The following is a 19,730-nucleotide window of genomic DNA, read 5'->3' as shown; positions in this document are numbered from 1 at the left end:
AAAACTATATGTATATATAAACGCCTTATCCGCGTTATTGCCTCGACTTTAATATCGATAGCCGTCGAGCATCAGTGTAGATGGCTCACTATAGCTAGCACAGACTCGAACCTCTTAAATTTAAACTTTGTCGTTTTATTTTTGTAACTTTTGCATTTAACATGTGTTGTTATTCAGAATAGGGAATGCATCGTCCGATTGTGTTTTCCTCAAGCTGCAGCAATCAGTCTTTTTACTTAAGTCCAGCACCTCCACTCTGGACCAATGATCTAAGGAGCTCTGTTGCAATTCGGTAAGGTAAACTTCAAAGTTATTGTAACGAATCTCCCGAGTGTTAGGGCACCCCACCCAGTGATAATAGTTGCATAACTTATCACAAATCCACTTGCGCTGAGGTGTTCCCTCTTTAAGGTAATCCTCAAGCAGTGATCCATCACCATTCAAACCCGCTAGATTTTCTTCGTACATTCGCGAAGTGATGTTCGAAATGGCCTCGTTGATCTTCCGATCCACTTCCTCAAGGGACAGCAGTTCCTTCACCAACTGGTGACTCTCCTCGCGACGCACGTAAAGCAAATACCACAGGGGCATCAAATGAAAGCGAATACAGGAGACTAAACGCGGCGCATGCGCACTTCTTTGGCTCCAATTGTGACCCAACCATCGCACTGCTATAAATAATATCTAAAAGAAGGAAGATAAAACTATATAATCTCAGATCAGATCAAACACGCATACCTCAATCTCCGTATTTACACAGATCCCACTGGAACTGAGCAGGTAAGCCAAGTGAGTGAGCGGCAGGTCCAGAAAATCCTTGGTGGCCACAAAGGTGAGCAGGAACTTCTGGATTCTGGTTAGCATTAGATTGCGCACCACATCCAAGGCAGGATTGTATCTGGTCTCCACATACAGGATACAAGCCGAATCCTCGTTGTAGCAGCGGTTGTCATCGAAATATTTCCAGCAATGCGCCAGCAAATCATCGATTCTCAAATAAGTGGCGGCCACAAAAATCTCAACTATATAGCGGCACTCCAAGATGGGTTCATCGCTCAACATCCATTTGTAGATGAGCATAAAGGCCTTCTGGGAGACGCGATCCTCGGGTAGAGTTACCAAAAGGGGAATTGTCTTTAGTTCGCTGAAGAAGCGAGAATAAACTTGGAGCACGATAAAGTGGCAGTTGAAGTACATCTTGTTAATATCTATTTGCACGGTGGTCTTGTGATGAGCCTCTATCATATAGCGAAGCACCGAGGCCAGTTGATCTTTGGGCGGCTGCACCATTTTTAGCCAGCCCTCCACATCCTCGAAATTATGACCAAACTCGAAGAGAGATCTATTCAAAGATTCCGTCACTTCAAAACCATCCTTTGAAAATCTTTTGAAGACTCCTCCTAGTTCCAGATCCTCGGTCTTCGAAACCAAGCGCGTTACGGAGTTCAATTCATCATAAGAGGCTGGTTCTTTTGGATTAAAGTTTGGACTAAAATGTTGTTAGGTAAAGTACTTAAAAGACAAATTTAATATCTCACTTGGTAAATAATACACTGCAGGTGAGTTCCTGCCTCTCGGATTTCTGGTCTTCTCCGGACTTTTGTCTCATCAGCTCGTCCATTTCGATAGTGTTTCCTTGTTTTGTATTATATATTACAAGCCTGCTGCATGTATAGAATAATATATGACATTCAATCAATACACACTCAAGCCATTCACATTGTTTATTAAATTGTGTTTTATTGTTGGTATTCTTTTTGTTTTTTGTTCACATTTTCAAATACATTTATATGAATAAATATATCATTTATATTACTATTTGCATTATCCATTTCTGTAATGACACATTTCTTTTCAATTTAATATGAGTATATGCGGCTATTTTAACCATTTTTGTTTATTTCGATGTGAAATAATAAAGGAAAGGAAAATTGCAAAAGGTAAATTGTATTTTAGCTAAAGTAATAATTCTGCTTTTGAGCTAGTTTTATTGTTTTTCTGTGTGTAAGGACGATTGTAATAATAGTTAGCTATTTTCTTTTGAGTAAGCGTTTAAATTAAATAATATAAAACGTAATTGTAAATTATAGATACATATTTAACATTTTGTACTTCTTGTTGTTGAGTGTTTTGTTTCCGTTTGATCGGTTCTCGGTTCATCTTTCCTTATTTTTTCAAAATTTTTCAATCCATTGATGTCCGTTTTCATAACTTGGCTTGTATTTTTTGAGGTTTGTATCAATGTTTTACTGAATTTTGCACATTTAATAACAATTGCCGTATTTAGTTAATTTTTACAATAATAATGTTGCTTTTTAATGTGTTTTTTTGCACAACCTTTGCTTATTTTTAATAAATATGCATTTTGTTTTAGTTTTCGTGTGAAGTTTTCTTTCATGGTTTTTCTCACTGACTTAGTACAACAATAATTATATAGTAAGAAATAAATTAATGTTTTTTTTTTTATTTTTATATATATATAGCTGCATATATGAGTTTGTTGATTTTTTGAAAACACTTAAATTGTTTTTTTTTTTTTTACCCCTTTGCTCAAATGCTTTTTCTTAGGGTAATTTTATAAACCGCCCAAAGTGTTTAGCATTTTATTCAAAATTACAAATTGCCTCGCATTCTAGAATTATTTAGTTGCAAAAGAGCCCCAAACAATGCTACTGTCTTTGCTTGTCCATTGACTCTCTAAATCTAATTGGTTTTTTTCTACGGCTAAACAAAAGTTTTGGAAATGATAAGTTTTGAGTTCTTGGCAAAAGGAATATTTTGAATCTTCATGAGCCCTAAGAAGAGACAAAAACATCCTTTTTAAAAGGCAACTAAAAAGTTAAGTAGTTTTTAATTAAAGCTCGTTTAAGTAACAATTGCTGAGCAAAGCGAACTCACAAAATTCGAGCATTGCCGCAGAGCCTTTTGCTGGGGGAGTCGAAAACAATTTGTAATTCTTATTCAGGTTCAGAGAAGAATTATTTTACAGCTGAGTCGCCAACTGTTCCTTCTTCCTAGTTGCATGTATTCCGTTCATTTTATTCATTTGCGCATCAGGTTGCTGTTTGTTTGAACTTTTCGTGTGAGTTTTGAGCGCGTGACATTGATTAACAAATTGGAATCGCGCAGAGAAAATCGCATTTAAATATTTATTCATTTATTTAGTTCTCGTTTCGCCTTTGCCTTGGCCTTTTAATACTGTTCTCCAATTTCGAATTGTAAACAAGCAAGTGTAAATAGCAAAAAACTCTAAACAACTTAAACTAAAACAAACATTGTATAATATTTGATTTTAAAAAAAGTTATTCAGTTAATAAAATAAAAACAAATAGCCCGTTTATACAAAACTATAATTAAGCGAGAGCACTAAATATAAGTTACAATTAAAAAGTATATTAAAAATAGATACGTAATCCTTCCTGCTCATTGTATATACAATAAATTATGGCAATTCAAATGGAGTATACCGAAATGATACTAAAAGCGAACTAAAGTCATATTTTCGCAAACTAATTTTTCAGCTGAACTGATTTATACATTTTTTTGTTCACCTAACTTTTACAAGCTGAGCTTTTCATTTTCACAAAATTGCCTCTCTACTGTATTGGAAGTATTCTGCTTATTTTTCTCAAATAGTTGGGAAAAAACATTTCTTTGCCTACTTTTAGACATCTAAGACATTTCTTTGATTCTGGTGAACGATTCAATACAGCTGAGTAATCAGTTCGCGAAAACAGGACTCTAAGCTGTCACCCTGGACAAAACCTAGAACAGCAAGCGTCCGTAATCGTTTTGGGGCGCCTTCCTCTCAGTCGACTGCATTAAATACGGCGGCATCTGCTGCTGTGGTGCGCCCAAGCTGTGCGACAGCTCCCAGTTGTAAAAGTGGCGCTGCGATTGGGTCTGCGATTGCTGCGACTGCTTCTTGTTGGTGCTCCACGGACGCTTGGTGCTGCTCATGGTCTGATCGGGTTGGTGGTAGTGGAATTCGCTTCTGGGCCTGGGGTCATCATCGTGCTGTCCTTGCAAGCGGGCCTCCAAATGTCAGACATGCGGCTTGTGCTGGCCGCCGCAAAGACCGCAGTGGATACCGGCCAAGTGGCAGGCGCGGAGCGGCGGATAGCACCACAGGCAGGGCACGAACAGCGAGAGGAGCGCCAGGCCCAGCCAGCGTTTGCTGCAGCCGGCCTCGCTGGCGCTGCAGTCGCACGGATGCTGGGCCGTCTCGCCCTCGGCGTCGCTCATGCAATGGTAGATCATGCAGCGGGCGCAGCCCATCCCGGAGATGCATTCGTAGCCGCTGCGAAAGGGATCCGGGGCATATTCGCAGGCGCCCCGCCGATTGAAGTCCTCGCTGTAAAGCTCATGGCAGTACCGGCAGCGCGAGCGGGTCTCCTTCTTCAGAATGTCGGATACATTTGGCTTGTGCAGTGGCTTTCCCGATCCTCCGTCTCGGCCGGCCTGACTGGCCACCGTTTGGGCCGCCGCCATGGCCTGCGCCGCCTCCAGAGCGTTGCGTTTCTTCAGCGCACTGATCGATTCCCGCCGAGCGTTGAGCACCTGCGCCCCCACCGGCTGGTCCACCACTGGATAGTTGTAGTCGTGGTGCACCGCCGTCAGCGTCACGTACGAGTAGTTCTCACTGGCCGCAATCTGGCCGGCGGTCGCCGGCGATGGAGCAGCAGATGCGGGCGGTGCGTCTGGCGGCGATGTGGTGGCCGATGTTTTGTCCGTGGATATGTAGTGAATGGGCGGCGGGGGCAGCTTTTCCGAATCGGAGTTGTTGCTGACGCTCTCTGTAAGATAAGGAAGGATTAGATATGCCTCGACATCACAAGTGGAATCAAGCGTTAATATGTATATTTTTTTAAGTACACTTTTGATTCCACTTTAAAATCCCATTCAACAATACGTACTGTGACTTTTCTCGCTGCCCTCGGGGCTTGAATGGATCTTTTGTAAACTCTCGCTCTCCACAGGTAAGTCCAGGGTCATGAATACATCATCTTCGCCAACCGAATCATATTTGGTCAGCGGCGGGCATATTATCGTCGGATTCGATTTGGCCAGTCCTAAATGGGGAAAGAAAAGGGCTTTAGTGCACAGAAAAAATGTAATACTTTCAAGCAAAGAACACAGTTTTTTAAAAGGCGCAAAGCAGAGAACAGTTAAAGTTTTAAAGAGAAAAAGTGGTAGAGTCTAGAGAGCGTAAAATCAGAATACATCTAGGTGTAAGCAAGGAAATCGAAAAGAATTCGTTGAAAAGTTGTGACCTATAGGTGTGGACTAGACTATATTATTTGTCGTATATGTGCTGGGAATTTTGAAGTGATTAAGCACAATTTTCCTTCAAAGCAAACAGCACACATGAACTAATTTAAGGTACGGCCTCATTAAACACTTACCAATTTGATTGAAATTATAGTTTTAAATGTTTGGTTGATTTGTCGATTTTTGAAACAAATTTGCAATATTCCAATGTGATTGTGTGTGGTGATTTTTGATAATTGATTTGATTGTTTTCGTTTGGTATTGTGGCAAAAGTAGAGCATAAGACATACAAAAAGTTATATATTAGTAAACGAAAGCAATACTAAGGCAGAGGATTGGAAGAATCGGAAGAAAGAAAGGCAAGTGGTTTTTGGCAGGAGTCAAAAGGCAACTAAAGCGGGCTGATAGAAAGCAGAGAGATGGGATGTGCAAGCCGGTCATGCAACTATTAGATAGATGAGGTCAGCCAGGAGGATCCGGGCAGGAGTTTACCATCGATCAGCTCGTTGTAGGCGCGCAGGACGCCCTTGTCAAAGGCCCGCGCATCGGCGGCCGTTTGAAATGTGAGTCCGTTCCGCTGCTTCCCTGCGCGCCAATGATGAAATGTGGGCATTACTTTGTAATACTTCAGATCTCTATTGATCACACAGCTCAAGATGACCTGCCGGGGGTTTATTTATGGTTATTATCTCATCTTTAAAGGTTCTGTAGTGGCTCTACTCACGCTCTGATCGGATATCCTCTGCCCGTAGATAATGTAGTCATGACCTGATGCCAGTGGGGATAGCCTAGCCCGCTTCCGGATCGAAACGTTGGCCAGGCCACCCCCGGCCAGCGGAAGCCAGCCCTCGGTGCTCTCGTCTCTGGTCATTACCTGTGCGCGTACTGTTACTAAGAAGTCGCTGTGAAATTAAATAAGAGGAAAAAGGTATAATTAGTTTCATACTTCAAATCATTTGTATATATATTAGAAATATTTAGATGAAATGAGGAAATATTTAGTTAAAATTAGGCGAAAATATTTGGATCTTGTTTGCTTCAATGGATTTTTATTTAAAAACTTATTCTCAATTTAAATACAAAATAAAATTAACTATAATCGTTAATTGAAAACCAATCCACCTGCTTATCTTGCGTTTGACGCTTAGTTTGGTGTAGGAAACCGTAGCCATGCTGGAACTACCAATGGTTTTTACCGAATGTGAACCATGAATGTAACAAGGCCTCTTTATCTTCGACAGGATAACCTGCAAGTGCCGCTAATTTGGCTAATTCAATTTTTGTACCCGTCAAGGAAGCCATAGCAAGGATGCTAGTTGCCACCTGCCATCAGGAGCTGATTCATCCGAGTAAAAGTAAAAAACCAATGACAACTAAAAATAAATGCAAGTCCTTCGGTTTAAAAATATAAGCTCAGGTCAGGCACTGAGAAAAAATGTTCACTAAGCACCTGTTACCCTCCAGGCATAAATTAATTAAACATATATTGGACCTAAGAGTCCCTTTTCTGAATTTTGGGGAGCATAATTATTAACCAAAGGGTTGTCAATGATATTTAAGGGTGTCACAATTGATATGCAACATCCGGCGGGAGACTTCATTCTTGAAAAGAGGTCGCAACTTCAGTTCTGGGGATCCTTTGCCTTATGAATGGGGGACATCAAATGGAGTTTTTGACGACCTGCGCACAAGTTTAGCATACATTGTGCTTGAATAAAGACAGAGTTCCCGGGCAAATGTAGAGGAGTTACTGAATGAAAAAAGCTTCATAAAGGGAGTTGAAACTCCACTGTGCCAAGTGTGTTTGCGTATGTTAGGAAGGGGGAAGGGGGAATTGGGGGTACGTGAATGCGAGTGCACCAGTGTGCGTGTCATATATACACATACTTGTCCTAGTTTCGCTGGATTTTACAGAATGAATTTTTGTCGCGACGTCACCGGGCCTCTGAAACTCAGGACATGTCAAGGACTGGTCTTCCTATGATTTTCATTCAGCTACGTCAGCTAGTCAAGGATTTCCGAGGCAGTGTGAATGAAATATAGGTATGAAAGGAATCCAACGGAACTATCCAGGGTCAGAGCATAGCGCATAACGGGTTTTCATTGAGAATGAGAGGCGCTAACGGTTCACTCCATTTCGATTTAGAGTTGCCACCTCACTCCGAAAAGCCAGGGTGTAGTCAAAATAAAAAAGAGGTGTATATATAGATATACTACCAACTCCACCAAACATAAAACATACATACTTTTATATGTGTGGAAAGCTAGAAGAGCCTGCCCCAAGCCGAAACTAAAAGTCTATCAATATTTGGAAGCTCTCACTTCCAGTTACGGCGCATGCGTGGGAAAGATACCGTTAGAGAGAGAGCTCCAGTTATCTTTTTCTATGTCTGTGTGGGAGTTGTCGGCTATAAATGATCTGGGCAAAATAAAAGCCAACCATCTAACCAATTGACAGTTTTCTAACCAACATTCATTCATTGCCAACTTTGGTACATAGCTTTGGTGGTTGTCGGCAATCCCAAAACATTGTTGCCAACTGAATGGCTTGGATACTCCCACACACACACACTTGTACAACCACCCACACATACACAGAGGCTGCAGCAGAAAAAGATGAATGAACAACGGTCTGCGTGTGCGTATACGTCTGTGTCTGAGCTTGTGTTTGTGGACACCCACACGAAAAAGTCGGAGAGGCGACCACAATAAAAAGTTCCAATACACAGCACCCCTTTGATAGCCAGCACTCACACACACTCCACTCCCACGTATTTGCATACAAAGCCACACACATCTTCGCTGTCGCGTGGTCACGATGTCCCGCTTACCGTTACATTATTCACATGCCAATCAATTTACAATGCTAAATTGAAATCGAATGTTGTTTCCGCTGCAACAAAAAGCACGGCGAACAGGGTGTTTCTAAATCAATTGGTCATTATCGACTACACAAATTTATAAAAAAGAATGTGCTTTGATTACATTTATTAAACAAGTAGAAACGCTTGAAAGTGTCTCGACCATAAAACTTCTGTTTCTAAAATATCATTGCCTACTTTGTGGCGACCGACTGTGACTAATATTTAAGAATCCAAATAAATGAGCTTTTGTGAAAATAATAGTGTGTGGATGATGATTCCACAGATCCCTCAGGCGAAAAGAAAAAGGATTCTATTCAATAATATATACTCATTCCTTTTATCAATACATACTGTTGAACTAAAATAATATACACCCCGTCTTTATGCTAAGCTTAAAGATGATCTAAATCTGAAAAATGTCTTAAGTTTTCTTAGTTTGAAGGCGACTTTAAACTTACAAAGCCAAGAAAACGATCTTTAAGTATTTTCATAAAATTAATAATGGTAATGCACAAATTAAAGTTCTAGTACTTAAAATTGACACAGGTTTTCCTTTTTATAATAAAGCAATCCCAATTGAAAGTGAAATTTAAGGTGAAATTAAATTAAATAATTATGAGAGCTCTAGTAAAAGTTATATTGAAGGAAAACTATTGGATCTGTAAGATTTCGATTCTTGATTCAAAAACTAGGCAATGCATTTTTTTTTTGACGTTGTAATGATAGTCTTTAATAATTTCTATATAAACTATACATTTTTTTGAAACACCAAATAGTTATTTCGTTTTAAAGACTTGAAATAAATTGAAAAATATCAATTTGTTTCCAACATTTCTTTAGTTAGAAATACCAATATTTCCTTATCATTTAACTTGAATTAAAGCTGCTGGTTTTCATCAGTAAGAATTGTAATGAGCACCCTCTATGCGTTTTTGTGTGGGGGCGTCTCGCATATCAATTCATTATGAGAACTGAATAAAGAGCAAGACATGAATGAAACTATAGGAACCTTGGGGGCTATGTTTTTTTTTGCTTTTTTGTTCTTGTTGCGCAGGCTTTTGCCTTCCACCGATGTAAATACTCAAAGAAAACGAATCGCGGGGCGGAACAACAAACGGACAAACACAAAATGACATCATTTTCGAATAGAATTTAAAGAGCGCCAGCGGCGCGAGGCAATAATACGTGAGTAGTCGTAACAACGGCAATTATTGGACCCAGAGGCAAACGGAAAAAGAAACCACACATGGGGGCGTTCCATTTCATTCATTAAAAGTGTCGACAGACAATGTGGAGACTTAAATTCGCACAGACAAATGACTCACGGTTCCTTCCTTCATTTCGATTGTCCATTGAGAAAAACAGACAGGCAACTCAATTAAAAAGCGTTCCGTAAATTGAAATATGTTTTTCAAACAATCAGCTTTCAATTGAAGGCAATTAATAAAAGCACGCCGATTAATTGCAACCAGTTTGCAATCATCAAAGCTGGCCTGTTAACTGGCAATGCAAACTAAACTCAGTTTAAAATAAAAACATAAAGTAAAATTGGAAAAACGAACTAAGAACAGTATATTTTCCGGACAGTATAAGCTTATTTTCAGTAAATTTACTTAAATTTATGAACAAACTATAATAAGAATAAAATGACGCTTACTTATTATTTTGAAAATTTAAAAATTAATTTTTATTTTTATTTGCCATTACTCAACATGTGATTATTCTTTAATGAATAGTCTTAAAGAACTGATTATTTGACGAATGCGTATTATTTTGTTATATTTTAAATTCATGACTTTATTTTAGATAAGTAAGCATGTGTCATTTTGAGTCGACAAATCAATATTAAAAACCCTGTTTTCAAGAATTAAAAAATTACTTTTACTGTTTCAGCCTCTCAGTTTTAAAGCTATCTGGATGAAACTTTCACAAGTCTTAATTTTACTGCTGGTAGTATATAATTCGGACGTTCTGATACAGACTTCCACATCATATAGTTCCCATAGGAACAATTTAAAAAACAAAGAAATAAATTATAATATAACTTCTTGGTTTTTTAGCATATACGGAAATACTCTGAGATATAAAAATTTTAAATTATTTTTTTAACTCTGGCTTGCTGAAGCTAGCTTCCTTTCCTTTTTTGTTGATAATTTTCAAATCTCAAAAGAATTTCTAACAACAAATTCGAATTTAAACGGGAAGACAATTTTTGTGGCACCCCAAATAAAAAACTTGTATTTTTTTTAGCTTACGAACGAACAAGTATCAAGAGCTTCGCCAAATCAAAGTCTAAATACTAGAAAAATATATTTTATATGTTGGTGGTTTAAGAAACTAGTTAACATAACTTGTGCTCGATGATTATGCTAATCGACAATATTGTACAAACTCACCTTTCATGTCCTTCTGTCATGGTTCGTTATCAGAAAGATTCTAATATAGCAGCGTATAGTGTCGGTGTTGTTGTTGTTGGTGGCGAAATACACCATGATTAAAGCATAAAGACATTCAGAGCTGCTGCTGCACAAACGTTTTCAACGAAAAAAAAAAGGAATCAAACGACAACAACAACACCAGAAACTTGATGACACTATTAGACGATCCTATCCCACGTTGATGTTGTTATCCGACTTGCTGTAGCTATATCTCGGCGATTTCCAGTACTCTTTTTTTTTGGCACAATTTTGGGGGGGTTTTTTATAGAGAGTTAGGGGGTTTTATTCATTCACTAAATTGGACGGGAAAGGTAAATAATTAATTTCGGGTTTTGCGATTATAAATCGAGAATCACTTTTACTTTTCCAAATACACAAACACAGGGCCACTTATGTGGGCGTGTAGACAAACACAGTGGAAAACTTCGCACACACACACGTACATACACGGATTTTTCCAAGCAACAAAAGATGTAACAGATGAAAATTGAGAGAAGGAGAGGCTCAAATTGGGAGTCTGTATGGGTTTTAAACACTGACTTTTGATTGCAAGCTTAATTATTTTATTTATGCAGGTTTTTAGGAGCTTCCACTTGCTGCGACCACTGTTATTTTATTAACATAAAATTTGCAAAAGTGAAAATTCATTCATACATTTCCACCAAGGAAATCAATCTCTCCCGCTCTCTGTCTCTCTCTCACGCTCTCTGCAGCTTGCGCAGAAAGTTTTTTGGGCGATTTCTCCATGTGTGTATATGCTGCTCTGCTTGCTGTTGCTGCCTTTACATATTTCATATTTACATACGCCTATACATACTTGCGAAAATACTGCAATAAACCTACATATTTTCACAGATTTTCCCCACCGATTTGTTTAATTGTTTACCGCAGCACTTTTACAACTATTTCTTGTTCTTCTTCGTTTTCATTGTATTTGCCTATGTGTATGGGACACTTTTTGTAACTGTTTAAAAGAGAGAGAAAAAAGAGAGTATTCACTACACTATTTCCAATCTTTTGCTTTTTCAAATATGTAACTCTGCCTTATAATTAATTTATTTAATAAGGCGCACACATACACACAATCATAAAACAGGGACACCCGCAACAAAATTGCGATTTTTTCATTAATTTTGCACTGTTTTTAAAGACATTTACTTGTGCTGCTCGCGTTTTTAACAATTTGCAGATATTTTCACAATTATTTCTAATTGCGTCGAGAGTAGAGGTGGAGGAACATCGATACTGACATCGATGTTTACAGAACATCGGTAATATCGATGTCTAACGGGGCACTATCGGTTTCGAACGGAAAGGTGTCACGGCTATCTGCGGAGTATGTATCTGCTAACTGTTAAGGCTAATTGGAAATGCCAAGCGTTAAAGTATGACCGTTCTGCACTCTTGGCTAAATCTCTGCTTTTTCCGGCAAGAACAGGAGCGACTGAGGGCGCAATTCAAATTTAAAATGTATTTTAATTATTTAATAGACTTAAATACAAAATACCAGGGATTCTAAAATAACTTGTAAATCTAACTATGTCTTAATCATTGGTATAACCAATTGTTTTCACATATCATTATAAACTTAATGTATTCATTATTATGTGAATCGACATTTTCAATTTATATTATCCGGACTTCAAGGGGAGGTAAACCATGTTTGCACACAAACGAGCACACAACTACTTCACACCGTCTGACTAAGATTCTGTGCTCTCGCCCATGTTCGTTTTCAGGAACATTACTCGGTGCAGTTCGTCAATGCTGCAGGCAGGATCTTTGATCAGACTGCTGGCCTGTGAGAGAACCAATGTTGAGGGAGCTTTGCTGGCGGGAATGGTTAGGATCTGGCTACTTGTCTTGAAGAGCAGCGGAAAAAGTTCCCGGTTTGATTGCCACCATTCGAGAACATTAAACCCGTCGTTGTAGGCCATCTGAATGGCCTGGTAGCCTCGTATTTCCTTGGCAATCTTATCCTCCTGGGTGTCCATGGCGACAAAGTCCGAGAATAGATCGTCGTCCGGCTCAATATCACGCTCGTTGACCAGCTCGCCCTCGCCCTTGATCAGGACTTGTTCCACCTTTTCCGGATGCTGCGAGGAGCAGTAGCGTTTCATGAACATCTGGCAGTTTCCAACGGTCTCCTCCCGCTCCTCCTGACTGAACTGCAGCAACCTGTTGGTGGGCGGGAACAGGAAGTGGGCCATCATGTGGTACTTGGTGATGCAGGGCAGCACCATCCAGTCAATGTTGTCCATCAGCGCCCTCTTTAGATCCACTTCCATCGAGTGACTGGATTCTCCGGCGCAGTACTTCCTTAGCCGGTGGATGTGGGGTATGACTAGGTGCAGGGTTGGGCTCGTTCCGCTCTCCAGCGTCTGGCAGCACTTCTCAAAGCGCGCTAGGAGATTATTGATGGCCTCCAGACCGGCAATTTCACAGCCCTCTATCAGCTTTTCATCCTCATTCCCAATAATGCCCCAGTTGTCCTCTAGTGATTTCAATATGTGGTAGATCTCGACCAGACCCGATGAAGTGGGCGAGGGCAGCACTCCCAGAATAACCAGCTCCTTGCCTTTCTTCAGTACGTTTCTTAACTCTTTCACGTCATTGAAGGCTTTCTCCACCACTCTATCGAGTAGGGAATTGATGCAGAACAAAGTTCTTCTGCCCTCGAATAGTGATTTAACACAGGATCGCTCGTCGTACACGAAAATGGGATCATCCTCAACCAGATCACAGTCCCAATCTCTTAGCGTGGCCTCGATTAGCTTGAGGATGTAGGTATCTAAAATTAAACTCTTATTGATGCCATCACTTAGTTTCACTTTCTATTTACCAACCTGTGGTGGACTTGTTCCTGGGGACATTGGTTAAGCCCAGCAACTGGGAACATTTGCGTCCCTCCCGGACGTAGTGCACTGTGCTGGAGAGGAAGAAGCTGTCGACACTGGAGTCCTTTTCCTCTGCAATGGCTATGCTATAGCCGTTTGCCCGGACGCAGGACATTTCGGAGCGCAACTGCTTTAATTTCTCCTCGTACCAAGTTTCGATGTTCCATGCGATGACTCCAATCTCCGGCAGCAGGTCCTCCACGCAGACATTGCGGCCGTACTCCGAGCCGATCTCCAGTAGAACGGATACTAGTTTTTGAAGACCCGTGTCTTTGGCAATGTTTAAGGGACGAGAGTTGGTCACGCACCACTCCACCACCGCCTGGGTGACCTTGTCGGCGGCCTTCTCCTCCGTGTTGGAATCCGGTGAGGTCTCGTTGGGATCCTGTTCCTCTCCATCGTCGTAGCCACAGCCCAGGGGATCCTCCGCCTGCGGATTGAACGCCGTGGTCCTGTAGCACTTGTGGCGCACCATATTAGAGGTGCATCCGTGATATTTAAGAAGGCTGCTGCATGTCCGGCACATCACAATGTTCGGTATGACGACGCCACTTTTGTCCTCGATCCTGGCGAAAATATCCCAGACTCTGCTCCGATTGCGCTTGTTGCTGAATCGAAGGACTCCATCCTGTATTTGGGCCTTGATATAGTCCTGGCTGTAGGAAGTCCTCTTAGATTTTCCCATTTTAATCAACAGGTAAGAAAGTTAACGATTCAAGTTACAGATGATTTAGATACAGTTTTTATAGATTTATCGCTTTTGCTATTATCAGCTTTAATCGATATTTTAAGCAAATAATAATTAGGAAAAGATAAATACTGTTAATAAATTAAACAAATTATTAATAAATCAGGTAAACCTACCTATTAAACCATTTCTTGTTAATAGAATCAAAAACTATCTTTCGCCACCTTGCAATATTTTACCCTGCCCTGTCGCGCTCTCCAACACTATTTTGTGCGTGACTGAATTTCGTGAGTTTGCTTGTATTTGTGTGGATTTTATAATTTGGGTTTGTTTTCGTTTTGCAAACCGATTTCCAGCCAATCATCCGCTTCGCCATAATGCATGTGGAGAAGAAATCGGAACTACGTAGCCTCCTTAAATCCGGCGACAAGCGGTGCAAACTTGTGGAGCCCCGGAATACAAAAAGCTGTGTCTGGAGGTTTTTCAATCTCGTCCAGTGCGACGATCGAATTGAGCCGTACGCCTGCTGCAAAACCTGCGGTGATCTGTTGTCCTACAGCGGGAAAACCGGCACGGGATCCCTTTTGCGCCACCGATGTCTTCACTCCAGCAGCAGTAACGGTAAGTTTGGGATCCGAATCTCACGCACGCCCTTGCAATTCCACTGCCACGCGTGCTCCGTGCCGTAGAAACCGAGCACGGATCAGTGCCCGCTGCCATCGCGATAAATCCACGGGTCATCGGTGCGGGATTCTTTCCTTTGGGGCGGGAAAAAACCTAAAACTGGGAATTACAAACCCTGAAAATCGACCCGGAAATAACTATTGAGTCGAACCCCGAAACCCCCTCATCCAGTGTTTGCAGGAATAGCCAGGAATCTCTTTTTTTTATTTAAACCAAACTAAAAAAATACCATTTTTGAGGTGTATTATCTAAATGCTTATTTTACTATATTTTTTTCTATAAAAACATTTATTTTCCCATTTATTTTTGTTTTTCACCTTTTTTTCTGTGGCCTTTGTTTTCACCCCTATATTCGGCGGCTGTGCAACACTGGCACACTAGGCATTTGACAACACTGGCGCCAGCAACGCTAATATTGCAAAAAAGAATTTTGTTGAGAAAAAATTGGTTTTCACGTAAAAGGAATTTTAAAAACAAACTATCAAAATGCCCAAGGGACGCGTGAGCAATGTGTGGCAGCACTACGATATTAACGAGGAGTGCGAAAACTTTGCGATATGCCGCTATTGCGGCAACAATATATCGCGTGGTGGCATGGCCAGCAATTTGAAGGGCAACAATACCACCAATTTGTGGACGCATTTGCGGCACAAACACAGTGATGAAGTCCTCGTCAGTCCGGTGCAGCAGCGCACTCCATCACGGATAATCCCGATCATCAAGAAAGGTAATCCCCACTACCAAATTCCCAGGAGTTCTTCTGGCGGGCTATCGACCCCTTGGGTCGGCGGGAAACTATCGTGGACGTCCATCTCTGGGTGATATTTGTTATTAAATCGGCAGCTTTATCAATATGTATCGCAAGGCACATCCACTAAGCCCATTTCCCATCCTTTGCTTGCAGAGAAAACCGTGCGGATTACCAAGGCCAAGACGCTGAGGGAGCCACTTCGTGTGGCCAAGCCGAAGATCGAATCCGGCGTCGCCAGCTATCTGGGCGAAGCTGGTGCCCTGCCGCAGAAATGGGAGGAGTACGAGCAGAACGATGAGATCAGCGAGGACATTAAGGACATCATCTACAGCGAGGATCCCCTGTGCTACAGTCCCATACACGTGATGGACGAGGAAGGCGGCGTGGAGCATGCTCAGGAGAAGCAGGTCACCGTGCTGAGCCACTCCAGTGCCGCCGGCGGGAGTAGCAGCAGGACCAGTACAGCAGGGCCTCAGGTGGTTCAGGCCACTGTGGTGGCCTCCACATCGGCCAACAACTCGGCCAAGCAGCTAAAGAACAACCTGGAGACGTCCATCGACCGACTGACCACCGTCAGTGAGCAGCTTAGCTACATCATCCAGCAGAACCACGAAGAGCACACTAAGGACGACGACTACTACTTCGCCCTAAGCTTGGTGCCCGTCATGCGTCATTTGTCGCTCAATCGCAAGCTGTACGTGCGCTCCAAGATCCAGGAGATACTGTTCAAGGAGAGCGAGGACTCGGTGCCTGCCAAGGATGAGTAGGCACCGCCACAACATGCAATTACCCAGAGGATTAAGGAAACGAGAAACGGAAACAACAGGGCATCTACATGCCGTTGATTAGGTTAAATATCTATACATATGTTATGTATTCATGTAATTTATGCTCTTTTACCAAGAGCAAAGACTTTGATTATTCAATTTATTTCAACATTTCAATTTTACCCAAACGCAAAACCGAAATAAAGCTGTACGACGTAGTAAAAACAATTCGGCTTCATGGTGTATGACGTTTATTTTAAATAAATTTTATTTAAATAACTTGTTAAGATTTACAAAACAGAGAGCGTTGCTAGATTGTTATTATAAATTATTGTATTGTAATTTACAAATCGGTTTTGCGGCTAAGTTTTGCTGTCTATGCGATTCTTATAGATATGCTTCACTATCGTATTGGTTGAGCTCCTCAGTTGCGACGCTAACCCTTTGCTTTTGTTTTCTTGTAGATCTAGGAGAGCAAGCATACATTATCATACAATACGAATACAAATTACAGTAAATCTCCTACAAATCGAGCAATAAACAATAAACTTAAGCCTAAATATAGTATATGCACCCCCAGATATCGACTGCGGGTGTATGCTTAGCTTAGATTCTAGTCAACAAATCGGTAGTTTATCAAACACTCTGACTTGAATAGCGAAATGTATATCTTATGATGATTTGGTGTTGATAGAGAGTGGCTCGCTCAAAATGAATTTCGAATTGTGGATATGATGGGCATTATACAAATATGTTCGAGTATGTGATGAGTGTGGGATCGCGTGATATGGATATTAGGACTAAGTGCACGATATGTTTGCCAAAAGTTTGGTATAAATTTGTTGTAATATTACGCTTAGATATGCTGCAAATGTGGCTGTATATCTATGTAGGTATATAACATTTTGATTTCGGTTTTCTCAATTGGCAGAGTGTATTTCCCATACTTTTATTTTTTGTTTCGATATTAATCCAAGAAAGTGTCGTATACAAGCATTTAGTTATGTCCAAAAGTTCGTTCAAATTGTATCTGTTTTGGTATATCTTGATTCGTATTAGTATTGATCAATCATCATGGGTATATAAATAGGTATAATTTCCTCTATTCACAGTTCCGATTATTAATTAATTTTTATTTATTTCGTGATAAATATTTACAAAATGTGTTTCATCAAGCATATTTTAGAATTCTATTTGCCCGATCTTAACTTTGTGGGTTCTTGAGGCCCCTGCATGATATGCTGCCTTCCCTTTTCATATGTTTTCCATTACTTTGATATGGTATTCTATGCGTAATTGTATAAATCTATTACCGAGGCGTATTCAAAAATAAATTAAAAACGGGATTCAATCAAAAATTGTACAACTATATAAATAGATTTTTGAATTTTGGAACCATTTTCTTTTGTTTATTGCACTTTCGAGCTTCTTGTGATTGGCGTGGTATCGGCGCGACTTCGCGAAGGGATTTAGGGCCTGCCAATAGCCTCATTTAGTAGTAATATTATTTGGTTGACGTCACCAGTTGGGTGCTATAGCCCTGTGTGTTGCAGGTGGGCAGGGCGAAGGGATTGAAACTCAGGCTGCTGACCCCTGCAAAAATATAGAAATCACAAGATTAGTAAGTTAGTTGGGATATGTTTGGGGCTAAGGTGAAGGGAATTTTATTTCTAAGGAGTATGTTTTTAAGTTATTCAGAAATCATAGAATAATAAACACAAATTTACGAAAATTATAAGCTTGTTATATTTAGGGGACTTTGCTTTTGCTTTACTATCTTAGTGATAATGGAAATTATAAATACCGTTAATCATGTGTTATCTGTGGTGTTTGTTGATGGTGGAAGTGTGTTTTGAATGCTCAGATTTGCTTTTGAAGACCCTCCTCTTGCACAGCCACCCACTCGCCATTTTGTGGGCGTCCTTGCAGATTGATAGATGGTGTCTGGCCGTGTGTGTGGGTGGTGGTGGTGGTGGGTGGTGTGGTTGTCGGGCGTGAAACATTTAATTTGAACAAAATGTCGTTACTCTGCCCCAAAGTCCGGCTCATCCAAGGTCCTCCTTCGCTCAGCTCCTCCGGCTGAACTGCTGCCACTGGACTCCGGGAATCGCTTAAACGACCGCCGCCGTGGCTGCTGACACGGCCGGATTGTGCCACGGCTGGTGGGGATGTGGGTAGTGGTGGTGCGGGTGGGCCGTCGCCGCGTGGTGGTGCTGCACGAACGCCTGATGCCACGTCGACGACACGGCGGACACTGTTGGAATTAATGGCGAAAATGCACTTTGCTGAGCATACTTTGTTCACTTTGTTTGGATGGTTTGGGGGGAAAAAGTGGGGATAATTCGGGATATGGCAACGAGAGTTTATGCAGTTTATGTGAGGGCGGTATTCATGTGAGAGTTATTCAAACTGAAGCTCAAATCAACAAAAGATTGTAATAGAAATTAAGAACTTCTAAGACAGGAATTTGATTGGCTGGGAATGTTTTCCTAATCAGTAAATGACGGGAAACATGAGATCATCTGAGGCCTCTGAGCTGAGTTGTTTAAGATAGGCCGGTGACTTTTTTTTTATGGATTTCGAAATATCTTATCAAAGCTTACTTTTGGCTTTTTTTTTATTTGTAATTTTTGAAATCGTAATATTTTTATTTTATTTTTTTTAATATCTATTTAAAGAAAAATTGTTTCTCAGGAAAAGAAACGATTGCTTTTACATATTTAGACTCCAATGGAAAAATATTTAAATATTTTTGTATTAAAAAATATCTAAATTTTCTATTCAAAATGTTTAAAAAAGTCTTGAAATTGGTAAAAAAAAAAATTGACAAAAGGGAGAACTAGGCCGATTAGGTCTTATACTCATAGTTCTTAACTAAATGTCTATCATGAGAACTTATTAGAATTATTTTCCAATATGCTGATGTTCCCTCAAAGAAGTATCGAATGCAGGACTTTGAGGTGACCATTGTGATGGGTTTCCCTTCACCTACGTGGGAGTTTAGGGGCAGGGTACTTACTTGACGTGGAGTTGAAGACGCTGCCGGGCGATGAGGAGAGTGTGCCCATGTTGGGAGCAGGTGCATAGCCATTTGCCGTGGCCGCCACCGCTGCACTGGCCGCCGTGGCGCCGTAAGATCCTCCCGAGCTGTGCGGCGTGGAGGCGCTGCTGCAGTAGCCGCCCCGTGGACTCACGCTGCTCGACTGGGCCCGCTGGTAGTCGTCCTCGGTCCACTGGCCAGAGCCATCCTGCACGCTGACCGCCAGTTGGCCGGCATAGGAGTTGAAGCCCGTGGAGCCGCCCGGGGATCTGCTGCAACACGGGTTGGGTATTAGTTTCCCGCCAAAGAGCTTCGATATTAGCAATCCTC

The 19,730-nt window shown here is 41.0% G+C and overlaps 4 protein-coding genes across 17 annotated transcripts in view; 1 reads left to right on the top strand and 3 right to left on the bottom strand.

Annotated features, from left to right (window-relative positions):
• Positions 1 to 151: 151 nt before the first annotated feature.
• Positions 152 to 2,981, bottom strand: LOC108041606 (kelch-like protein 40a). Of its 2 annotated transcripts, none has more exons than XM_017119569.2 (3): positions 1,539 to 2,981; positions 739 to 1,489; positions 152 to 684 (listed from the first exon to the last, which is right to left on the bottom strand). In XM_017119569.2, the coding sequence occupies exons 1-3, from the start codon at positions 1,619 to 1,621 to the stop codon at positions 157 to 159; spliced, it is 1,362 nt and encodes a 453-aa protein (XP_016975058.1). In that variant the 5' UTR covers positions 1,622 to 2,981; the 3' UTR covers positions 152 to 156. The 2 variants fall into 2 exon arrangements, with proteins under 2 accessions (XP_016975058.1, XP_016975059.1); XM_017119570.1 differs by having other exon boundaries at positions 739 to 1,469; positions 1,539 to 1,636.
• Positions 2,982 to 3,135: 154 nt separating this feature from the next.
• Positions 3,136 to 11,806, bottom strand: LOC108041607 (sprouty-related, EVH1 domain-containing protein 1). 3 transcript variants are annotated; one of them, XM_017119571.2, is made up of 6 exons: positions 11,653 to 11,806; positions 10,532 to 10,866; positions 5,996 to 6,173; positions 5,764 to 5,932; positions 4,917 to 5,072; positions 3,136 to 4,796 (listed from the first exon to the last, which is right to left on the bottom strand). In XM_017119571.2, exons 2-6 carry the CDS (start codon positions 10,549 to 10,551, stop codon positions 4,045 to 4,047), a joined length of 1,275 nt encoding a protein of 424 aa, XP_016975060.1. In that variant the 5' UTR covers positions 10,552 to 10,866; positions 11,653 to 11,806; the 3' UTR covers positions 3,136 to 4,044. The 3 variants fall into 3 exon arrangements, with proteins under 3 accessions (XP_016975060.1, XP_016975061.1, XP_016975062.1); XM_017119572.2 differs by having other exon boundaries at positions 4,917 to 5,006; XM_017119573.2 differs by lacking the exons at positions 5,764 to 5,932; positions 5,996 to 6,173; positions 10,532 to 10,866; positions 11,653 to 11,806 and adding an exon at positions 5,406 to 5,757.
• A 2,622-nt stretch (positions 11,807 to 14,428) lies between these two features.
• LOC108041605 lies at positions 14,429 to 16,588 on the top strand. 2 transcript variants are annotated; one of them, XM_017119568.2, is made up of 3 exons: positions 14,691 to 14,779; positions 15,224 to 15,569; positions 15,747 to 16,588. In XM_017119568.2, exons 2-3 carry the CDS (start codon positions 15,329 to 15,331, stop codon positions 16,358 to 16,360), a joined length of 855 nt encoding a protein of 284 aa, XP_016975057.1. In that variant the 5' UTR covers positions 14,691 to 14,779; positions 15,224 to 15,328; the 3' UTR covers positions 16,361 to 16,588. The 2 variants fall into 2 exon arrangements, with proteins under 2 accessions (XP_016975056.1, XP_016975057.1); XM_017119567.2 differs by lacking the exon at positions 15,224 to 15,569 and having other exon boundaries at positions 14,429 to 14,779.
• A 225-nt stretch (positions 16,589 to 16,813) lies between these two features.
• LOC108041603 (transcription factor collier) overlaps positions 16,814 to 19,730 on the bottom strand; it is a 28,618-nt gene continuing 25,701 nt past the window's right edge. For 4 of the 10 annotated variants that reach the window (XM_017119564.2, XM_017119556.1, XM_017119557.1 and 1 more), the window contains exons 10-11: positions 19,380 to 19,672; positions 18,374 to 18,614 (exon numbers count right to left, since the gene is read on the bottom strand). In XM_017119564.2, coding sequence (XP_016975053.1) covers positions 18,472 to 18,614; positions 19,380 to 19,672 — 436 coding nt within the window. In that variant the 3' untranslated portion in view covers positions 18,374 to 18,471. Of the gene's footprint in view, positions 17,954 to 18,373; positions 18,615 to 19,379; positions 19,673 to 19,730 lie in introns of those variants that run through there. The other 6 variants (XM_017119565.2, XM_017119562.2, XM_017119560.2 and 3 more) reach the window with 3 other exon arrangements.

This window comes from Drosophila rhopaloa, unplaced genomic scaffold (genome assembly GCF_018152115.1).
Source record: "Drosophila rhopaloa isolate 14029-0021.01 unplaced genomic scaffold, ASM1815211v1 contig_115, whole genome shotgun sequence".
Classification (NCBI taxonomy): Eukaryota; Metazoa; Arthropoda; class Insecta; order Diptera; family Drosophilidae; genus Drosophila; species Drosophila rhopaloa.
This window is presented reverse-complemented; position numbering and strand designations above follow the sequence as displayed.